At 38.5% G+C, this 17616-nt stretch overlaps 2 protein-coding genes across 9 annotated transcripts in view; one reads left to right on the top strand and one right to left on the bottom strand.

Moving 5' to 3' along the window:
• adamtsl2 (ADAMTS-like 2) overlaps nt 1-13591 on the top strand; it is a 67514-nt gene extending 53923 nt beyond the window's left edge. For all 4 annotated transcript variants that reach the window (XM_069932139.1, XM_069932114.1, XM_069932135.1 and 1 more), the window contains 5 exons: nt 1860-2015; nt 3365-3535; nt 9637-9813; nt 10154-10298; nt 11563-13591. In XM_069932139.1, the coding sequence (XP_069788240.1) occupies nt 1860-2015; nt 3365-3535; nt 9637-9813; nt 10154-10298; nt 11563-11681 (768 nt within the window). In that variant the 3' untranslated portion in view covers nt 11682-13591. The remainder of the gene's footprint in view (nt 1-1859; nt 2016-3364; nt 3536-9636; nt 9814-10153; nt 10299-11562) is intronic.
• Nucleotides 11481-17616, bottom strand: part of LOC138760890 (protein FAM163B-like) — a 35324-nt gene continuing 29188 nt past the window's right edge. For 3 of the 5 annotated variants that reach the window (XR_011355954.1, XR_011355952.1, XR_011355957.1), the window contains 2 exons: nt 12248-12443; nt 11481-11848 (listed from right to left, as the gene is read on the bottom strand). Coding sequence is in view for 1 of the 5 variants with exons in the window: in XM_069932182.1 (XP_069788283.1) it covers nt 12358-12443 (86 nt within the window). In the remaining 4 variants the exon portion in view is untranslated. Of the gene's footprint in view, nt 12444-17616 lie in introns of all 5 variants that reach the window. The other 2 variants (XM_069932182.1, XR_011355959.1) reach the window with 2 other exon arrangements.

Raw genomic sequence — 17616 nt, 5'->3', positions numbered from 1 at the left:
CATATCAAAGGACAGCAGCATATAGAATCCTGTCCTACCATGGTATCTCATCAAAGGACAGCAGCATATAGAATCCTGTCCTACCATGGTATCTCATCAAAGGACAGCAGCATATAGAATCCTGTCCTACCATGGTATCATATCAAAGGACAGCAGCATATAGAATCCTGTCCTACCATCGTATCTCATTTCAAAGGACAGCACAAATGAAAACAATCAGATTTGAAATGTGGCTGTCTGGCTAGTCAGTCTCACAGTCATCCATTAGTGTAGGCAGGATGGGATTACTGGTTATCTCAGTTTAGTCTTCAGAAGTATACGATACTTATTCCACAGGCATTTGGTCATACACCCCAAAATATCATTGACATTGGAAAGGGCAGCACTAAAAGACTGAAGTTGACAATATGTTGAAGGATATTTCCTTCAATGCAAACTTGTCTATTGCTTATCAATTATGGTCAACAATCTCAACAGTAAGTGGACCATGCTTAATCCACTTGAAACATTCTCTTTATATTAATGATTAACTTGTCCCCATTGGTAAAACACAGGATTCTGTTGACACTGTGGTAAAGTGAAAAAACATACAAATGTTGGAGAAACTCAGCAGATCAAACAGTGCCTTTGTATAACAAAGGTAAAGATACATCACCAATGTTTCAGTCTTGAGCCCTTCATCAAGGTCTGGGGGAACATGAGAGATGTCCGAGCAAAAGGGGGACATCTCTCATGTTCCCCCACACCTTGATGAAGGGCTCAAGACTGAAACATTGGTGATGTATCTTTACCTTTGCTACATAAAGGCACTGTTTGACCTGCTGAGTTTCTCTAGCATTTGTCTTTTTTTTCAACCTGTCCCCATTGCACAGTTCCAGCAAAAAGGTCTAATTTTTCTTGTATCTTCATTGTTCTGGAAAATGTAAAACCGGTTACAATTTTGGAATTCAGCATCAATAAGAATGGGTTATGAAAGGTAACAGTACCAGCATACATCCTTGTTTGGTTCCATTATTTACATCAGAGTTTATAGAGACACTTTTAGCATCCATGACTTTTGCTAAAGAGCTGTCCTGAAATGAATGCAAGATATCTGTGTACAATAAAGTCCAGATGCCAGAAGTCTGGACCATCCAAGAATCTGGACTGTCAAACACTTTAAATTTAGCGGGCTTTTGTTTGTGTGAATATGTAAGTGCCACAGATGCACAGCGGCAACAAGCAACCATGCTTAACAGGTAATCTTATCACAAAGGAATTCATTTGTATATGGTAGTTTTCTTAAGCAGTTCATTTTTAAACATAATTTCTTTTTTGTAGTGAATTTTTAAAAAATTTTGTCAACTGTTAACTTTATTTTTCTTTAAAACTGCTTGTTTTGATCAATGAAGTAGACTATATTGCGAATGAATAAACTATCAAAATTTACCCATTCATCTCTTCTTCATTCCTCCATAAATTTGAATTTTAAACATATTGCCTGAGAATCCAAAAAATCTGGACTGACCCAATCCAAGAGCAGTTCAGATTTTAGGACTTCTATTGTATTTACCTGGACAACACAGCATATGTACATATTTAACAGAAAAGAGAAAAAAGAATTCAAAATATTCTTATTATGTTCCTATTCAAGTCTCTCATTATATTCAAAATACACCAGCTAGGAATCTTCCCCTCAGCCAAATTGTTTTTTGTCATTCCTGTGACCAAAAAAAATTTCTGACAGAAATGAAATTGTTGAGTGCTCCAAACCAACCTTCACGTTTTGAGATTTTTACAACTCAGGATGAGTCAATAATTACATTGAAAGATGACAGATCTATATCGCAGTTTAAATAACTGAAGCATTTTTTTTAAAGTGTTCAGCTAAATGTGCAGAACGGCTTGCTGTGACCAGGGAAGTGAGATGTTCAAATGAAGAATGGTTGTGTGATGAGAAAACAAAACCGCCATCTCAGAAAGATTGTGTGGGACCTCCTTGTGATCGACAATGGACCGTTTCAGATTGGGGCCCAGTAAGTCCATTGCAGAATAGTTTGAACTGTTGTTTCCATTTCCTATTCATCACATAGGAATTTTCTTCTTTCATCTATGTCATTTATGGCTCCTTTATTTAACCTTGCTATGTGAATGTTCTTTTCAGCTGGAGAAATGAGACTATTAAAGGAAAAGAATTAACTAGTCTGACATCTTAACCAGCCAACTGATTAGTTTACAAGCATCACCATTTCTTTCAAATAACAAATTCAGTTTTTCTGGGCCACCAGCTCACCCGAATCCATCTGCTATTCTAATATCAACTAAAAGTACTCCATTCATTGTACTTGCCATCAGACTAGCCATATCACTTCAATGACAACAAGAATAATCATTGTCAAATACATGCTGTAACAATATTTACATCCAATTATATATTTTTCTAGGTAGGATTGACTGTCAACCTTTTTTTGTGCTGAAAATAAAATGTTTAATTATTGAATAAATCAATTTAATGATGCATTGTAAGGTATCATATGGATATTAAAACAATCTATTTAATTACAGTTCACAATTAGATTTCCTTGACATTTCCAGATCTTTTAGTGAGTTTTATTTTCTTGCTTGCAGTATAGAAATAATTGTACTGAAATAATACTAATTTCCTGAACCATTAAAATGCGATCTAACTCCATTGTGAAGAATTATAATGAATTTCAAAATTAATAAAGATTTATCAGTAAAGGTCTTTCACAACCTCTGGGAATGCCAGTGTTTAACAGCCATTTAAGTACTTATGAGGTGAAGTGTCTAGAAAGTAAGAGACACAGCAAACAATTTGCACACTGCAAGTTCCCTCAAACAGCAATGTGACAATGAGCAGAGCACCTGATTTTGAAGGATAAATATTAACCAGGATGATAGGGAGAATTCTTTGCGCTTCTTCAAAATAGTATCGCAGTTTCTTTCATGTGCACATTTGAGGCAGAAAGGGATATAGTTTAACTTCAAACACCTGGAAATTTAGGGAAAAGTGCCAGAGATTATGAGGTTCGTATGTACCTTGTTTTATAAGTTTTTTTAAATCATTTAATTTTTCACAACCCTCTAGATCCAAAAGTGGCAAGGTGAAATTCTCCTGGTTTTTAGATCAAAGAATTGTGTGTTCTAAAAGTGTGCATTGAGGTATTACTGACTTCCTCAACAATTATTTGATCTGAACTTTGGGTTATATTAATGCTATCAATATAGTGATCTGGTGCTTGGAGGAATGAGCAGATATTGACAGGGCAGGTGTTGGCCATGTGTCAGTAGATTCTTGAAGGGAAAAACCAAATATTTGCAGAAAATGTTAGTGTTGCTGTGATAATTTTTCCTGTGTATTCAGTGCTCAGGTCCTTGTGGGCAGGGAAGAATGATAAGACATGTATACTGCAGAAACTCGGAAGGCAGAGTCATGCCTGAATCCCAATGCAGCCCTCAGTCAAAACCCCATGCAATACATCCCTGTGGAGCCAAAGATTGCTCTCCCCATTGGTTGGCCCAGGATTGGGAACGGGTGAGTTAAGAAAAAACATTTTCACTACATGTTTAATGTGTAAGGTATCATTATGTCTTACATGTACGAACAAGTTTAAATACATAAAATCTTCATTCTGCAGTGCTTTCTCATGACACCAGGTTTGGAGGATTGAATGTTGGTGTTATTATTAGACAGTTTTGGTTGCATACCAGAATTGAATTTAAGTTACTGAGATTAAAACTGATTCTGAAATTGAGTTATACTTCATCATGGTAGAAACTCATTCACCTTAACTGCTGGGTTCTGGTTCCAAAATTGCGCCACATTACATTATATACAACATTGGAATGAATTTAAACCATTTTTTTATCAATACTGCAATTGTGTATCAAGAGACTCTACTCTGAACTAATAGGTCTATCAGAAAGAACAGCAACAAAATATCAATGACTGCTTTGGTTGTCTCATCCACTGAAAACTTTTGTAAAGACAAATAGGGGTAGTGTAACAGCTCACCGGAGGCTTAATTGAACCGGCAGGTTCCGAGTGATATCAGGACATCACAATGCGATGATGTCATTTGGAACATGCGGAGTTTTGAAAAGCTGCGTGTGACTGAGTAAAACGACTTTTACTGAACTTCAACTCCTCTACGTCTGATAATTTTCTCATTCTTCATATCGCACTGTGACATAGTTGCTACACTGGTGACCCCGACAGACCCAAATGGAATTTGGACCCAACATGGACAACACAACGATTTTTCTCAAACTGCCTGTCTTTTGAACCACTCAACCTGAAGTTTGGATCTGGCAGTTCCACATTTGCAAGGTAGAAGAGGACACCACTAAGTACTAACATGTGATAAGTGCCCTTGACCAGGACACGGCCGGTCAAGTAGTGAAATTCCTTTGGGACCTGCCAGCTCTCAGTAAGTACAAAGCCCTAAAAGCCCTTCTCTGGACTTATGGTCTTTAACGGCACGAACAAGCTGAACGGCTCCTCCACATTGATGGCCCAGGGGACCGCGCCCCTTCAGAATTAATGTATAGGCCTTGCTTGCTCTTTGAACAGTTGTTTTTAGAGCATATGCCAGAAGACATCTGCCTCCTGTTGGCTGACAAGGACTTTGATAACCCTTGAACAATGGCCGCCCATGCAGACATTCTGAGGTGCATGAAATATCAAGGCGCAAGGCCCACAGAAATTAGTGTTGCATCATACCCAAATGCCCAAGCTCTATAGGTACCGGTGCACATTGCCCTGGACAAGCATGACTCCATGACAATCACCTAGTGTTTTTGTCATCAATGCAGGGGTTCTGGAGCTCGGCCCTGCTGACCACCTCCCACCCTCCTCTCCTCCCCTCCCCCCCCCCCCCCCCACTCCCACCGCCACTGCACTTTTCTGGGGAAATGCCATGGCCAGTCATCGCGAATGGCTGTGGTGGCTGGCCACCATATCGGCCTACTCTATGTCTGGGATGAACTCTCCCAGCGCAAATTTCTAGTCAACACTAGTGCAGAGCTTAGTGTCCTTCCTCCTTCGGGCTTTGACACCCGTACCAGGAACACAGGTCCGGCACTCACTGTGGTGAATAACAGTTTGATTCGTACGTATGGCACACAGACTATACCCCTGAAATTCGGCAACATTCTTGCTGATGTGTCCCAGCCATTGATGCATGCTAACTTCCTCAGAGCCCATTCACTGATGGTGGACTTAAAAGGGCTCTGGTTGATGAACATCACAACATTCCAGACTTTCTGCCTTGGAAAAGCCAAACTACCTGCCCTGCACCTAGATGCTGTAGAGTACTCGAATAACGAATTCGCAAAACTTCTTGAGGAGTTTCTGGACATCGTCACTCCCCAGTTCTCCACTGCCACACCCAGACATGGCATCACATACCACATCCTCACCCAAGGACCTCTTCTGCACCGCCGAGCTTGATGCCTGCCACCTGACAAGTTGTGGCTTGCAAAACAAGAGTTCCACAAAATGGAGGAACTTGGAATCATATGAGGTCAGATAGCCTGTTGGCTTCCCCACTACATATGGTGCCAAAAGCCACGGGAGGCTTGAGACTTTGCAGGAATTACAGCCATCTCAACTACACTACCACCTGTGCCCTCTATACAGGACTTTACAGCCAATCTTCATGGGGGTCAGGATATTTTCTAAAATTGACTTGGTGCGTAGATACCACCAAATACCTGTAAAACCCAGAGGATGTGCCCAAGACTGCCATCATAACACCATTCGACCTCTTCAAATTTTTGAGAATGCCTTTTGAGCTGAAAAATGCTGTACAAACACTCCAGCAACTGATGGACACAGTGGGGGGAGGGGGGAGGAGAGGAGAGGAGGGGGGGTGGGTGGTCAGCAGTGCCAAACTCCAGAACCCCTGCATTGATGACAAAAACACTAGGTGATTGTCATGGATTCATGCTTGTCCAGGGCAATGTGCATGGACTTTTCTTTTGTATACTTGGAATACAAACTCATTAACAGCCACTACCATAAAGACCACCTGCACCATCTGCATTTATTCTGCTGTCACTACAGAGTTCACTAATGTGAACCCTGCCAAGTGCAAATTCAGGCAGTCCTCTATCAAATTCTTGGGATACAAGTTCAGTAGCCGGATGCCATTCCATTGCCTAATCAAGGTGGAAGCCATCCTCAAATTCACAAGGACCGATACCAGCAAAGGACTCCAGGAATTTGTGGGGATGGTCAATTTCTGTCATCACTTTCTACCCTCTGCAGCTTATATTATGAAACCTTTCTTCGACCTCATGTCCAGTGATGCCAAAGAACTCAAGTGGACAAAGGAGATAACAGTAGCATCCAGCAGACAAAAGACACCCTGGCAAAGGCAACATTCCTAGTCCATCCACAAATGGATGTACCCACCACCTTGACGATAGAAGCGTCCAACGCGGCAGTAGGTGGGGTCTTGGAACAGTACACCAATGGAAAGTGGAAGCCTCTAGTGTTTTTAGTAGGCACTTTTGCCCTTCAAAAACGAAATACAGCACATTCGATAGGGAACTGCTGGCTCTGTACCTAGTGGTATTTTTTTGTATGGCATGGACTCAAAAAGCAGATCACGTACTGGGCAAAGACGTGCACGGACTGCCAATCTGCAAATGTGAAAAGGCACATGAAGGTGCCACTTCAGGCTTTCCAGCCAATGCAGCACAGATTCAATCACATGCATGTTGACATTGTCAGCCCACTTCTGGTGTCATGAGGATCTAGGTTCTTGTTAGCAGTCATCGAGAGATTCACTAAGGGCCGGACGCAGTTCCTATGATGGACTCATCGACGGATTAATGGACCAGAGCTTTTATTTCTGCCTGGGTATCTTGGTTCAGCCTACCCACACATGTCACCTCTGGCAGAGGCCCACAGTTTACCTCCACACTCTGGGATGTTTTGTTGCAACTGTTGGGTATGCATCTTCACCACACGACAGCCACCACCCACAGTCGAATGGCCTGGTGGAACGGTTCCATAAGCACATGAAGGCTATACTGATGGCCTGTCTCTAGGGACCTGATTGGGCAGATGAGCTGCCTTGGATCCTCCTGGGAATAAGAATGACACTCAAGGAGGATATCAACTCCTCACCGGTAGAGTTGGTTTATGGAGCACCACTCATTGTACCTGGAGATTTTGTGGACATGGACAGGAGGAGCCACCGACTACATATGGTAGTCTACAATTGGGTCTTAGGCCCCAATTCCCACATGAAGGCATGGAACAATGACACCCTTCATCCTAAAGGAGCTCCAGGACTGAGTTTGCATTTCATAGCCCCTTCAGAGTGCTATGAAACAGTCATACATCTTGTGTATTGGACATTGGCGGGGGGCATCCAGAGACATTTACAATTGACTGACTAAAGCCGGTCATCTCAACCTTGATCAACCCTTGCCACGACCCCCAATGCAAAGGCACAGATGACCACCCAACAGCAGTGGACAGTAATGACACCAGAGGTGTCACTGGTTCTGGGAGGGGGGAGCCATGTAGCGGATCACCAGAGGCTTAATCGAACCGGCTCACGAGGTTCCAAGTGACGTCATGATGTCACAATGCGATGATGTCATTTGGAACGTGCGGGGTTTTAAAAAGCTCCGCATGACAGTTTGAGTAAAACAACTTTTACTGAACTTCAACCTGACTACATCTAATCATTTTCTCATTCTTCATTGTAGGACACATACAGTAAATGACAGGGTGCTAAGGGATGAAGTGAGGGACCTCAAGTCCATAGTTACCTGAATTTAACAACACAGGTGGATCAGGTGGTGGAGAAAGTATATCACATCAGCTGGGGCACAGAATATAAGATTTGGGACAACTTTTACAATTATAATACTACTTGACAGCATTTAGAAAATTGTGTGCAGTTTTGATTGCCACACAAGAAAAAAGGGTGCATTAGAGAGAATGCAGAGGAGATTCACCAGGATGCTGTTTGGATTGGACAAGGAAGAGATTAGCTTGGCTGTTTTATTTTCCAGGAATACATGGGACCTAGGGTGACCCAGAAGAAGAATATAAAATTATAAGAGATGTGGATAGCATGGATGGTCAGAAACCTTTTCCCATAGTCAGAGTATCAAAAACAAGAGTGTAGCCGACTGCCACAAAGACATACACTCGCATTGTGGGAAGTTGAGGTCTGAGACTTATTGAAGCTAGAAAGGCTTCTTTTTTACAGTTGGGAGTTCCCGCCATTTGTTTGATTGGCTGACATCAGCTGCATGAATAACAATAGCAGGTGGGAACATTCTTGCATGTGAACACCCTTCTTGCCCAGATCTGTTAGCTGGGCAGCTTGCCCAGCGCCATTTTAGGGCTGCTGGTCTTGTACTGCTCCAGCTTTCAACTGCGCTGGTTCACTGTGTTAAGGGATGTGTTACAGTGTATTACGCTGCTATTTACTACCACGCGCACTGCGCAATGTGCCGGCTCCATCTCCGTGGTGATGGCCCGCCACAAGTGTATAGATTCAAAATGAGGGGGAGAAATTTTAAAAGGGATTTCAAATTATTTTTTTAATATTGAAAATTGTTACTTTCTGAAACAAGCTTCCAAAGGAAATGATGGAGTCAGATAGATCACGATATTTAAGTGAGATTAAGGGAGTTATACAGAGGATCATGCATGTCACGTGATCCAACCGGCGGGTACCTCATCTGTCAATCAAGGTCAAGCTCCCCCCACAGATTAGCACACACCTGACCATTGGCCCCTTTAATCACCTAACCCATTCCTGGACCAGACTCTCCAGTCAATTGCACTATAAAGCCCATCACATATGGACAATTTGGCTTTTTTCTCTCCCTTGGACAAACCCGAGCTCCACTCCAGGTTGCGAACTGTGGGAGACGTGAGAGATTCATTGGTAAAATGTGCACTGACAAAAGTGTGCACTGGGAGCTGTAGAGTGGTACACATAGGGACCACCATTATTGTAAGCCTAGTTTAGTGTAGTACAGGCCATACCTGAACTTTATCCAGGGGTTGTGGGTATTGTATTCCTTGACAGTAATCCTTGACAGTAAAGCTACTTCTCCATGGGTGGTTGCAAGTATCGGGTAGTTGTTGTGTCTGATGCAATTGTATTGTCTTGTGTGTGTGTGTGTGTGTGTGTGTGTGTGTGTGTGTGTGTGAGAGAGATCCCTGTTGCGGCTTCCCTTCACATGTGAATAAAGATCACTGTTAGAATCAGACTGTGTTCAGACTTGGTGCTCTTTGGACCCGTCGAACTTGTTTTCCCTCATACAACAGACTGGCATTGAAGAAATAAAGGGTACAGACCTAATGCAGACAAATAGGATTAGTAAAGATAACCAAAAATGTCAGTGTGTACATGCTGGCCCATTGGTGTTCAACTCTGACTCTACAGCTCCCTTGAACTGTAGTAGGATATACAATCTGACTGATAAATTGATGATTAATTTGTGGGCTATTTCCTGAGAAAATAATTTTGGAAAATTATTGAAGCAACTCCCTGTATTCATTGGATGAATACTGATGAAATGCCAGGTACATTAAGTACAAGATCCGAATTATAGTATTAACTTGAAGATCTCAAACTGTCCTACTTCCAACAGTGTAATACAACCTGTGGTCGAGGGACAAAAAGGAGAGTTGTTTTGTGTGTGGGAATTGTGAACGGAAAAGTTAAAATTTTCAACCTTGAAGAATGTGATCCATCTCTGAAGTTAATTGAAGAAACAACATGCTTCGAGCGGCCATGTTTCAAATGGTTTACTACTTCGTGGTCTGAGGTAATTAGTGTTAATCTTAGAATTCGATACAAGTCAAATCAGTTCAGCAAAATTATAACAGGTAGTAGCTGTAGTCAGACCTTGTTTTTGGAAAGAAGTTGGAGCCAGATTTTAATTGTTTATGATGTATTTCCAAGTTAAAGGATCTTGAATCCTTTATTTTGCATTGCTGTCTTTAAGCCTTTTTGTCAATATTTGACCTTTCACTTCTTTTCTTAATGTCCCTCTTTATAGTTAAATAAATGCATATAAGTATACAAAAATACATAACAAAATTTGCTTTTGGATTTCTTGTTCTTGTATTTAATTTAACAGGATTTATCTTGTTGCTTTTATGCAGTGCACTAAAACCTGTGGTGTTGGAATAAGAATGCGAGATGTGAAATGTTATCAGGGAAAGGAAATTGTCCGAGGGTGTGACCCTCTCTTAAAACCAGTTGCAAAACAAAGCTGCGATCTCCAGGCCTGTCCTACTGAGCCCCCAGGTAATAGTGCGTATATTAAATGGCATTGTGCTGTGTTTCTGACACATTGTGGGTTTTATGCGTCAATTTGTAATATTTGTCGGCATACGGTAGATCACTGACCATAATTGGAGTGACTCTGATTCTGGATTGGAGATGAATAGGTTGAGCAATTTCCTATTTGTCCTGTAGATTAGCTCCATTCCGGTGGGAAACTTGCTGGAGGTGAGGGGTGTTGCACTGAGAAAGATCGTGAAAAGTATTGGGGTAATATTCCAAGCCTTTTACCATTCTCCATCCTGTGAGTCTGCAATGGACCTGGTAATTAAGTTCATCATGTCCCCACATGTGTCAATGCATTCTCTCAGCACCAGACCAGGATATGCACAGGTCTGATGATTTGGGCATCAGGTCAGCAAGCACACTGTAATGCTTCAAGCCATGCTACTTGCCCACCTGCACCTTCTACAAATGGATGTCAGCCGCTTGACCAGGTCTCCACAGCACCATAGGGAAACAAGCCGTTAACCCCTTGTACCCAGATGAAAATCTGCAATAATCATTGGAATACCACCTCAAACTAGACACTTGAACACCAACAGGATTTGGAAATATATATTGGTGTTTTGTTCTGGTTTTTTTTTAATTCACTTTCCTATACATTCTGTTTCTCATTGAGAAGATGGCGTCATTATCTTCTGATTTTATTGCACACTATTTTTTTCTTAATCTCAAGTTGTAGGCAACATTTAGCAAGGTCACTTTAATTATACTTCCTTAATTTCCAAGAAGCTGATGGCAGGTTGTCTTCCTCAGCAGTCCTTGCATTAAAATATGCTTCTACAGTGCTGTTACATGTAGACTCTGAAATTAACCCTGTAGATGATGTAGTGAAACATGCTTTAGTCATGGTTCCATGTTACTTGGAGGGAAATATGAAGGTAATGGACTGCTCAGTGCATAAGGTTTATGCGAGGGTGCCGTCATCAAAATAACTTTAAGTTGTTGCATTATTGTATGCGACCAGAAGTATGAGATAGAACATCTATATTGACCTTGATGTTTCCTCTATTCATGTTTTACTTCTGTTCAGTATTGTGAATCCATCAGCGCCTGCCAGTTTGTGCACTCTTAGTCTCAGAACAGGGCTCTGAATTAGACCCTTCAGATTGATGATCAAAATACTGGATTTCGACACATCACAAGGATTAAAACTGTTTTTATTTCACATGAGACACGTTGACAGCTCCTTAAGATACTGACTATCACAATTATTGTTCCACAGATGACAGTTGTCAAGATCAACTTGGGACTAACTGTGTGCTGGCAATAAAAGTCAATCTGTGCTCTCACTGGTATTACAGTAAGGCGTGCTGCAGGTCTTGTAGAACTGCTAGTTCATAGTACAAACTGGCAAAATAATTGTATATCTCAACGTGTGAACAAAAGAATGATGTATCATCTGGTGAAATTAGTTTTACTCCAAGGATTTAGTGATTTCTTCTGTCAGAAGCCTTACTTGCCATGAAGTTGCACCAACAACATCCCTCTCTATGAAGCTGTCAGGTTCCCTGGATACACAAAGCAGTTAGTCACACAATCCATGCCATCATATAGACTGTATATCTGCCTATCAGTAAAGCTAGCATATTCCATTCACAGTATCTTATTTTAAATTATTTTAGTAATAAGCCATTCTAACTAGTGCTACTGAACACCAAGACATGGTTTTGCCCCTACAAGCTCTCAGGCAAGATGGGCTACCACAATGATAATTCCTCATTTATTTAATGTGATTCTGTATTACATGCTAAATGTTAGATTAGATCCTGTTTTAACCTTGGTATTTTCGTACAGTATTTGTGCATTTTAATCCACTGATTACAAATATTTTTCACGTAGTAATGGAGCTTGGCTTCCAAAAGAATGGACAAGGCATCAAAAGATGCTGATTACTGAAGTACTCCTACCCTCAGTGCATTGCCTTTGCTTCAGTCAGTCGAGTCCCTCGCCTTTACTCATTCGATGTTACTTGTCACACCAGACCTTGAGATCTGCTGTCTTTGTGATTACTGTTCATTTACTGATTAAATTTCTGTCTATTTCTTAAATCCTTGTTGGAACCACTGTCAATGAATTTCAGATTCAAGGCAGAAAAATAAATATCTGTAAAAACACAAAGCTCGAGAAATTCAGCAGGTCAAGTAGTGTCCTTTATATAGCAATGGTAAAAATACATAACTGACGTTTCGGGTAAAAGCCCTTCATCAAGATATGGTCAAGGTAAAATAAATGTGTTTTCATACCTCTTAACATTTCAGGAATTGGAATGGGTAATAAGTTAATTTGTTCAGCCAATAATCACACCTGTTTTATGATCTTTGGTAATCACATTGAGTTCCTCCTACTTTCCACAGATAAAGTGTTCTAAAACCTACAAACTTCTCTGCAAAAATGACCCAGTAAAATAACCAATGGCAATCTGTTGTGAGCCATGGTATAATAATCAGAGATTGTGACAGTAAAGATTGTCATCCAGTAAAAAGAAATAAATTTATTGAAGTCAAAGAACTTTTTGATTTTTTTTTAATTTGGTAATGACTTTGCCCATTTCAGTCACTAACGTGTCACACTTCAGAATTGAAATCGTCTCCTCTACCTAAAATTATCTCCTCTATCTGAAAATAACTTGTGATCCTTCTACTAATTCAGTAATAACATAGCTGCCACTAGTTATGTTAAAATTGATGCAACATTTCACCCAGGAGGACTCAAGAAATCAACCAACCATTTAATTTTGCTGAAAAAATGTATATGAAAATAATTGATGCCCTTACTCCTAATATTTATGGTTAATAAAATATTTTTCAAAATTTTGTATTTATCATCTGAAGGTTTTTGTTTTTTACAGGTAATCCCAGTTGTATCATTTTCTCTGTGGTCAATGAAATGGCCAAATGTGTTTTTATGAAGAAAATAATGTTCTTTTTCTGTTATAATTCATATATACCAGTGCCCAAAAAATCCAGACTGGCTGTTGCAAACATGCTTTATTAATGTATTTAATAACTTGTAATCTGTAATTTTATAATTCTATTATTAATGATGTGGCGATTCCCTTTTTCTCAGATGCATTTTATGATTCAAATATTCGTAATTTTAACCCAGTCTAAAGTGTTTATCCTGACCACTTTGAGTTATGAAACTGGGAAATAAAGAAAATTTGGGATATCTATGTACAGTTTGTATATATTTTAAAACCAGTATATTGTGGAAACAAAAATAAACCTGTTTGTTGACCATAAGGCAGAGTTGCAATTTATTTCATACAATATCTGTCATATTTTAGAGATGAGAATTTTAATAATTAATGATATCCAGAAAAAGAAATATACTGTATATACACATCTAATAGTCAATACCATGTACCCCCCCCCCTATTTTTGCCTAAAAAATCTGATATGTTCCATATCTCATGAAAGTTGACCCTTATTTTTGGCCATGGCCGCCTTCCCTCCAGAACTTCCGACACCTCAACAGCAGACTCTCGCCTAGGCCCTGGCCACATGCTCATCTGAGCTCTTGATATCCTGACTACAGGCTCTCATCTCCCAATGCCCCAAATGTGGACTTACCACCCGGTCCTAGCAGCTCATCCACCCATCCAAGCTCCCAACACTTCGAATAGCACAGGTACTTACTACAATCAAAAGTAGTATGCATGTAATAGTCAAACTCCTAAATTTTACCCAAAAAATTGGTCCACAAAATTTGATTATTACACAGGTATATATGGTAATATCCTACTAAAAGTCATCTATTCTTGTTAGGACCCTGAGATGGAGTTACAATCTATGAATTTATAAAGCTCCCTGGAAGTCTGAAAATTAAACCATAAATTAACAAATGGATCCAATTAGGTTGAAATGAGGTTTTGGACTCATTGTGGAAGACCATAAGACATAGGAGCAGAAGTATACTGTTCAACCCATCAAGTCTGCCCTGCCGTTCAATCATGAGGTGATCCATTTGTCCACTCAGCCCCACTGCCTGGTCTTCTCCCCATAACCTTTTGATACTCTGGCTAAACAAGAACCTATCAATCTGCCTTAAATACATCCAATGACCTGGTCTCTACAATTGGCTGAGGCAACAAATTCCACAGATTTAACACCCTCTGGTTGAAGATATTCTTACACGTCTCTATTTTAAGTGTACGTCCTTCAATCCTAAGGTTGTTCTGTCCTAGACTCTTAAAACTATGGGGAAACAACCTTTCAACATCTCTGTCCACACATTCCAACATTTAAAATGTTTCAATGAGATTCCACCCCCCCCCCCATTCTCCTAAATTCCAACAAATGTAGGTCAATAGTTGTCAATCGCTCCTCGTATGATAACTCTTTCATTCCCAGAATCATCCTCATGAACCTCCTTTGAACCCTCTCCAAAATTAGCACATCCTTTCTTAAAGGCGAAGCCCAAAATTGTTCACAATTCTCGAAGTGATGTCTGACCAGTGCATTACTCAACCTCAACATCACATTCCTAGCCTGCTTGTTTATTTTTTTTACACTTTCTGAAATTCTCTATCTGTTCCTCCACCTACCTTTGTATCATCTGGAAACTTGGTCACAAGGTGATTCATTCCATAATCCAAATCATTAATATACAACATAAAAAAAGCACCCCCTACCCATGTAGAACAACACAAGCATTCAATTAAAATATGATTTTGTCTTCTAACTCTGCTTCCTGCCAATCAGCCAATGCTGTGTTCATGCTCATATATTTCCTGTTATACCATGGGCTCTTGTTAAGTGGCTTCATGTACAGAAAAATGTTAAATGCATTTTGAAAATCCGAATTCACAACACCACTGCACTTCCCTTATTTAGCCTGCTTGTCACCTCCTCAAAGAATCCCAATAGGTTTGTCAGGCAAAATTGTCCCTTTAGTAAACTATGTTGGCTTTGGCTTGTCATGTTCCTCCGAGTAACCCCTTAACCTAATCTGTTATAATCGACACCAACATCATCCCAAACACTGACGTCTGCTACCTCCCCACTCCCCCTCCCCTTTTTTGTGAATATTTTATTTATTCAACATATATAATGTCAAGAATTAACAATATTATACCATAGTAACAATAAAATGTTAACAAATATATGGTGAAACTATATTTAAAAAAACTAAAAAGAAAAATAGTAAACTCCTTATTAACCCACCCTCCCCCCTAAACAAATCTAATCCCAAACTAAAATATATGATATTTCATTATAAAATGATTACAAATAATTAATTCAGATTGCATCAGCTAACACTCAAAGACCTAAAAAAAAATATAAAATTATTATACCTTCAGGGAAATCTTCACTGATCAGGAAAAATAAATTAATAAAATCATAATTTCATCATTTTATCATACAGACACCAAATTTGCAAAATAAATAATAGTTATTCCTTAAATTATATGTATTTTTTTCTAATGGAATACAATTTTGAATCTCAGCATGCCATCTATCTAATGTTAATGAAACATCAGATTTGCATGTTACAGCGACATTTCCTTGCTATTTACTACAACCAACTTAACAAATTTTAATTGAAAATCTGACAACAATAATTTAGGAGCAACATTTTCAAAATTTATTAACAAAAATAATTCAGGATTTAAAGGAAAGTTCATTCCCATTATACATTGCAAAAATTTACTAATAGAAACCCAAAAAGTGTTGACCTTTGAACAAGACCATGTAGAATGAAGAAAAATTCCAATTTCTGTTCCACATCTAAAACAATGATCCGATTAAATCCAATCTCCATCTACTCAATTTCTGACGAGTAATATACATTGGATGTAAAAAAAATTATAATGAAGTCATCTATGTCTACATTAAAAGTATTTGGTCATGATTTATTTTCACAAATCTTGCCAGTCTTGTTGATCTATTACCATGTCCAAATCTCATTCCCATCTTTCTTTTGAATTAACAAACCTATTTTAGGTGTCCTTGTAATAATATAGATGCAATAGAAATAAATATTTTAATCATTCCATCAACCATAATTTGTTTCAAATTTGAAAGATCTTTTAAAACCATTTCTTATCGTAATTTCTCTCTTTAAAAAGCCCTGAATTGAAAATAAAAATATATTACAAGGTATATCATACTTAATAATTAATTGATCAAAAGACACCAATCTATCATCATAACAATCCCCCAATTTAGAGATTCCCTTATAATACTGTATATTTAAAAAAGAATTATCTTTTGAACAAAATCAATTAATTAAAAAATATTTCCATCCATTTCTAATTTAATTTTATTCCAAATATTCAACAAATCTTTTAATATTAGAGCTTCCTTATCTATTACACTAGTTTTAAAATCCCATTTATAAATAAATTCATCTGGTCTAATTTCTCCTAATTTTAATGAACATAAAAATGAAAAACCTAAATTGTGCTGCTCCATAATAATTCTTAAAATTGGGTGGTTGTAGTCCTCCTTGTTTATATTTATATGATTATTTTTCTTATGACTTTCTTACTATCTTCTCTTTCCAAATAAATTTCCTAACTTGCTTATTTAAATCTTAAATTTGAGGTAAAGCTAGAGAAAATGTTTGAAATACATATTGAAGTCTTGGAAAAACCATTAATCTTAATACAGTTAACTCTCCCAAATAATGTAATCGGTAAACTTACCCACTTCTTTAAGTCTTCATCTATCTTTTTAAATATTGGAATATAACTTAATTTATATAATTTTTTCAAATTAGTATCAATGCATATACATAAATATTTGATTTTATTTAAAATGAACCACTTGTCTACATTGTGAATAATCTCCTTTTACTAGTTCCTTTACCTCACTTTTATCCCAATTTATCTTATATCCTGAAATTTTCCCATAATCTAACAGTCGACTATAAAGTCTTGGAAGTGATATTTGTGGTTGAATTAAGCAAACTAATACATCATCAGCAAATAAACTAATTTAATGTTGTATCTGATTTATCTCAAATTCCTTTCATTGTTGATCATTTGTGCAAGTGGTTCTAAGCTAGAGCAAACAAAGCTGGTGATAAAGAACACCCCTGCCTGGTAGATCTATTTAAATTAAAAGATTGAGGTATCTGTCCATTAGTTATCACTTTAGCTTTACGGCTTCTATATAAGGCCTTAATCCAATTTTTAAAATTTGCACCAATACCAAATTTACTTAACACCTTAAATAAAAATATCCCACTCTAACCTATCAAAAGAATTTTGTCACATCTAAAGCTACAATAAGACTCAAATCTTCTTTCTTCTGAGCTAAATGAATTATAC

The sequence above is a fragment of the Narcine bancroftii genome, chromosome 1 (genome assembly GCF_036971445.1).
Source record: "Narcine bancroftii isolate sNarBan1 chromosome 1, sNarBan1.hap1, whole genome shotgun sequence".
Taxonomy (NCBI): domain Eukaryota; kingdom Metazoa; phylum Chordata; class Chondrichthyes; order Torpediniformes; family Narcinidae; genus Narcine; species Narcine bancroftii.
This window is presented reverse-complemented; position numbering and strand designations above follow the sequence as displayed.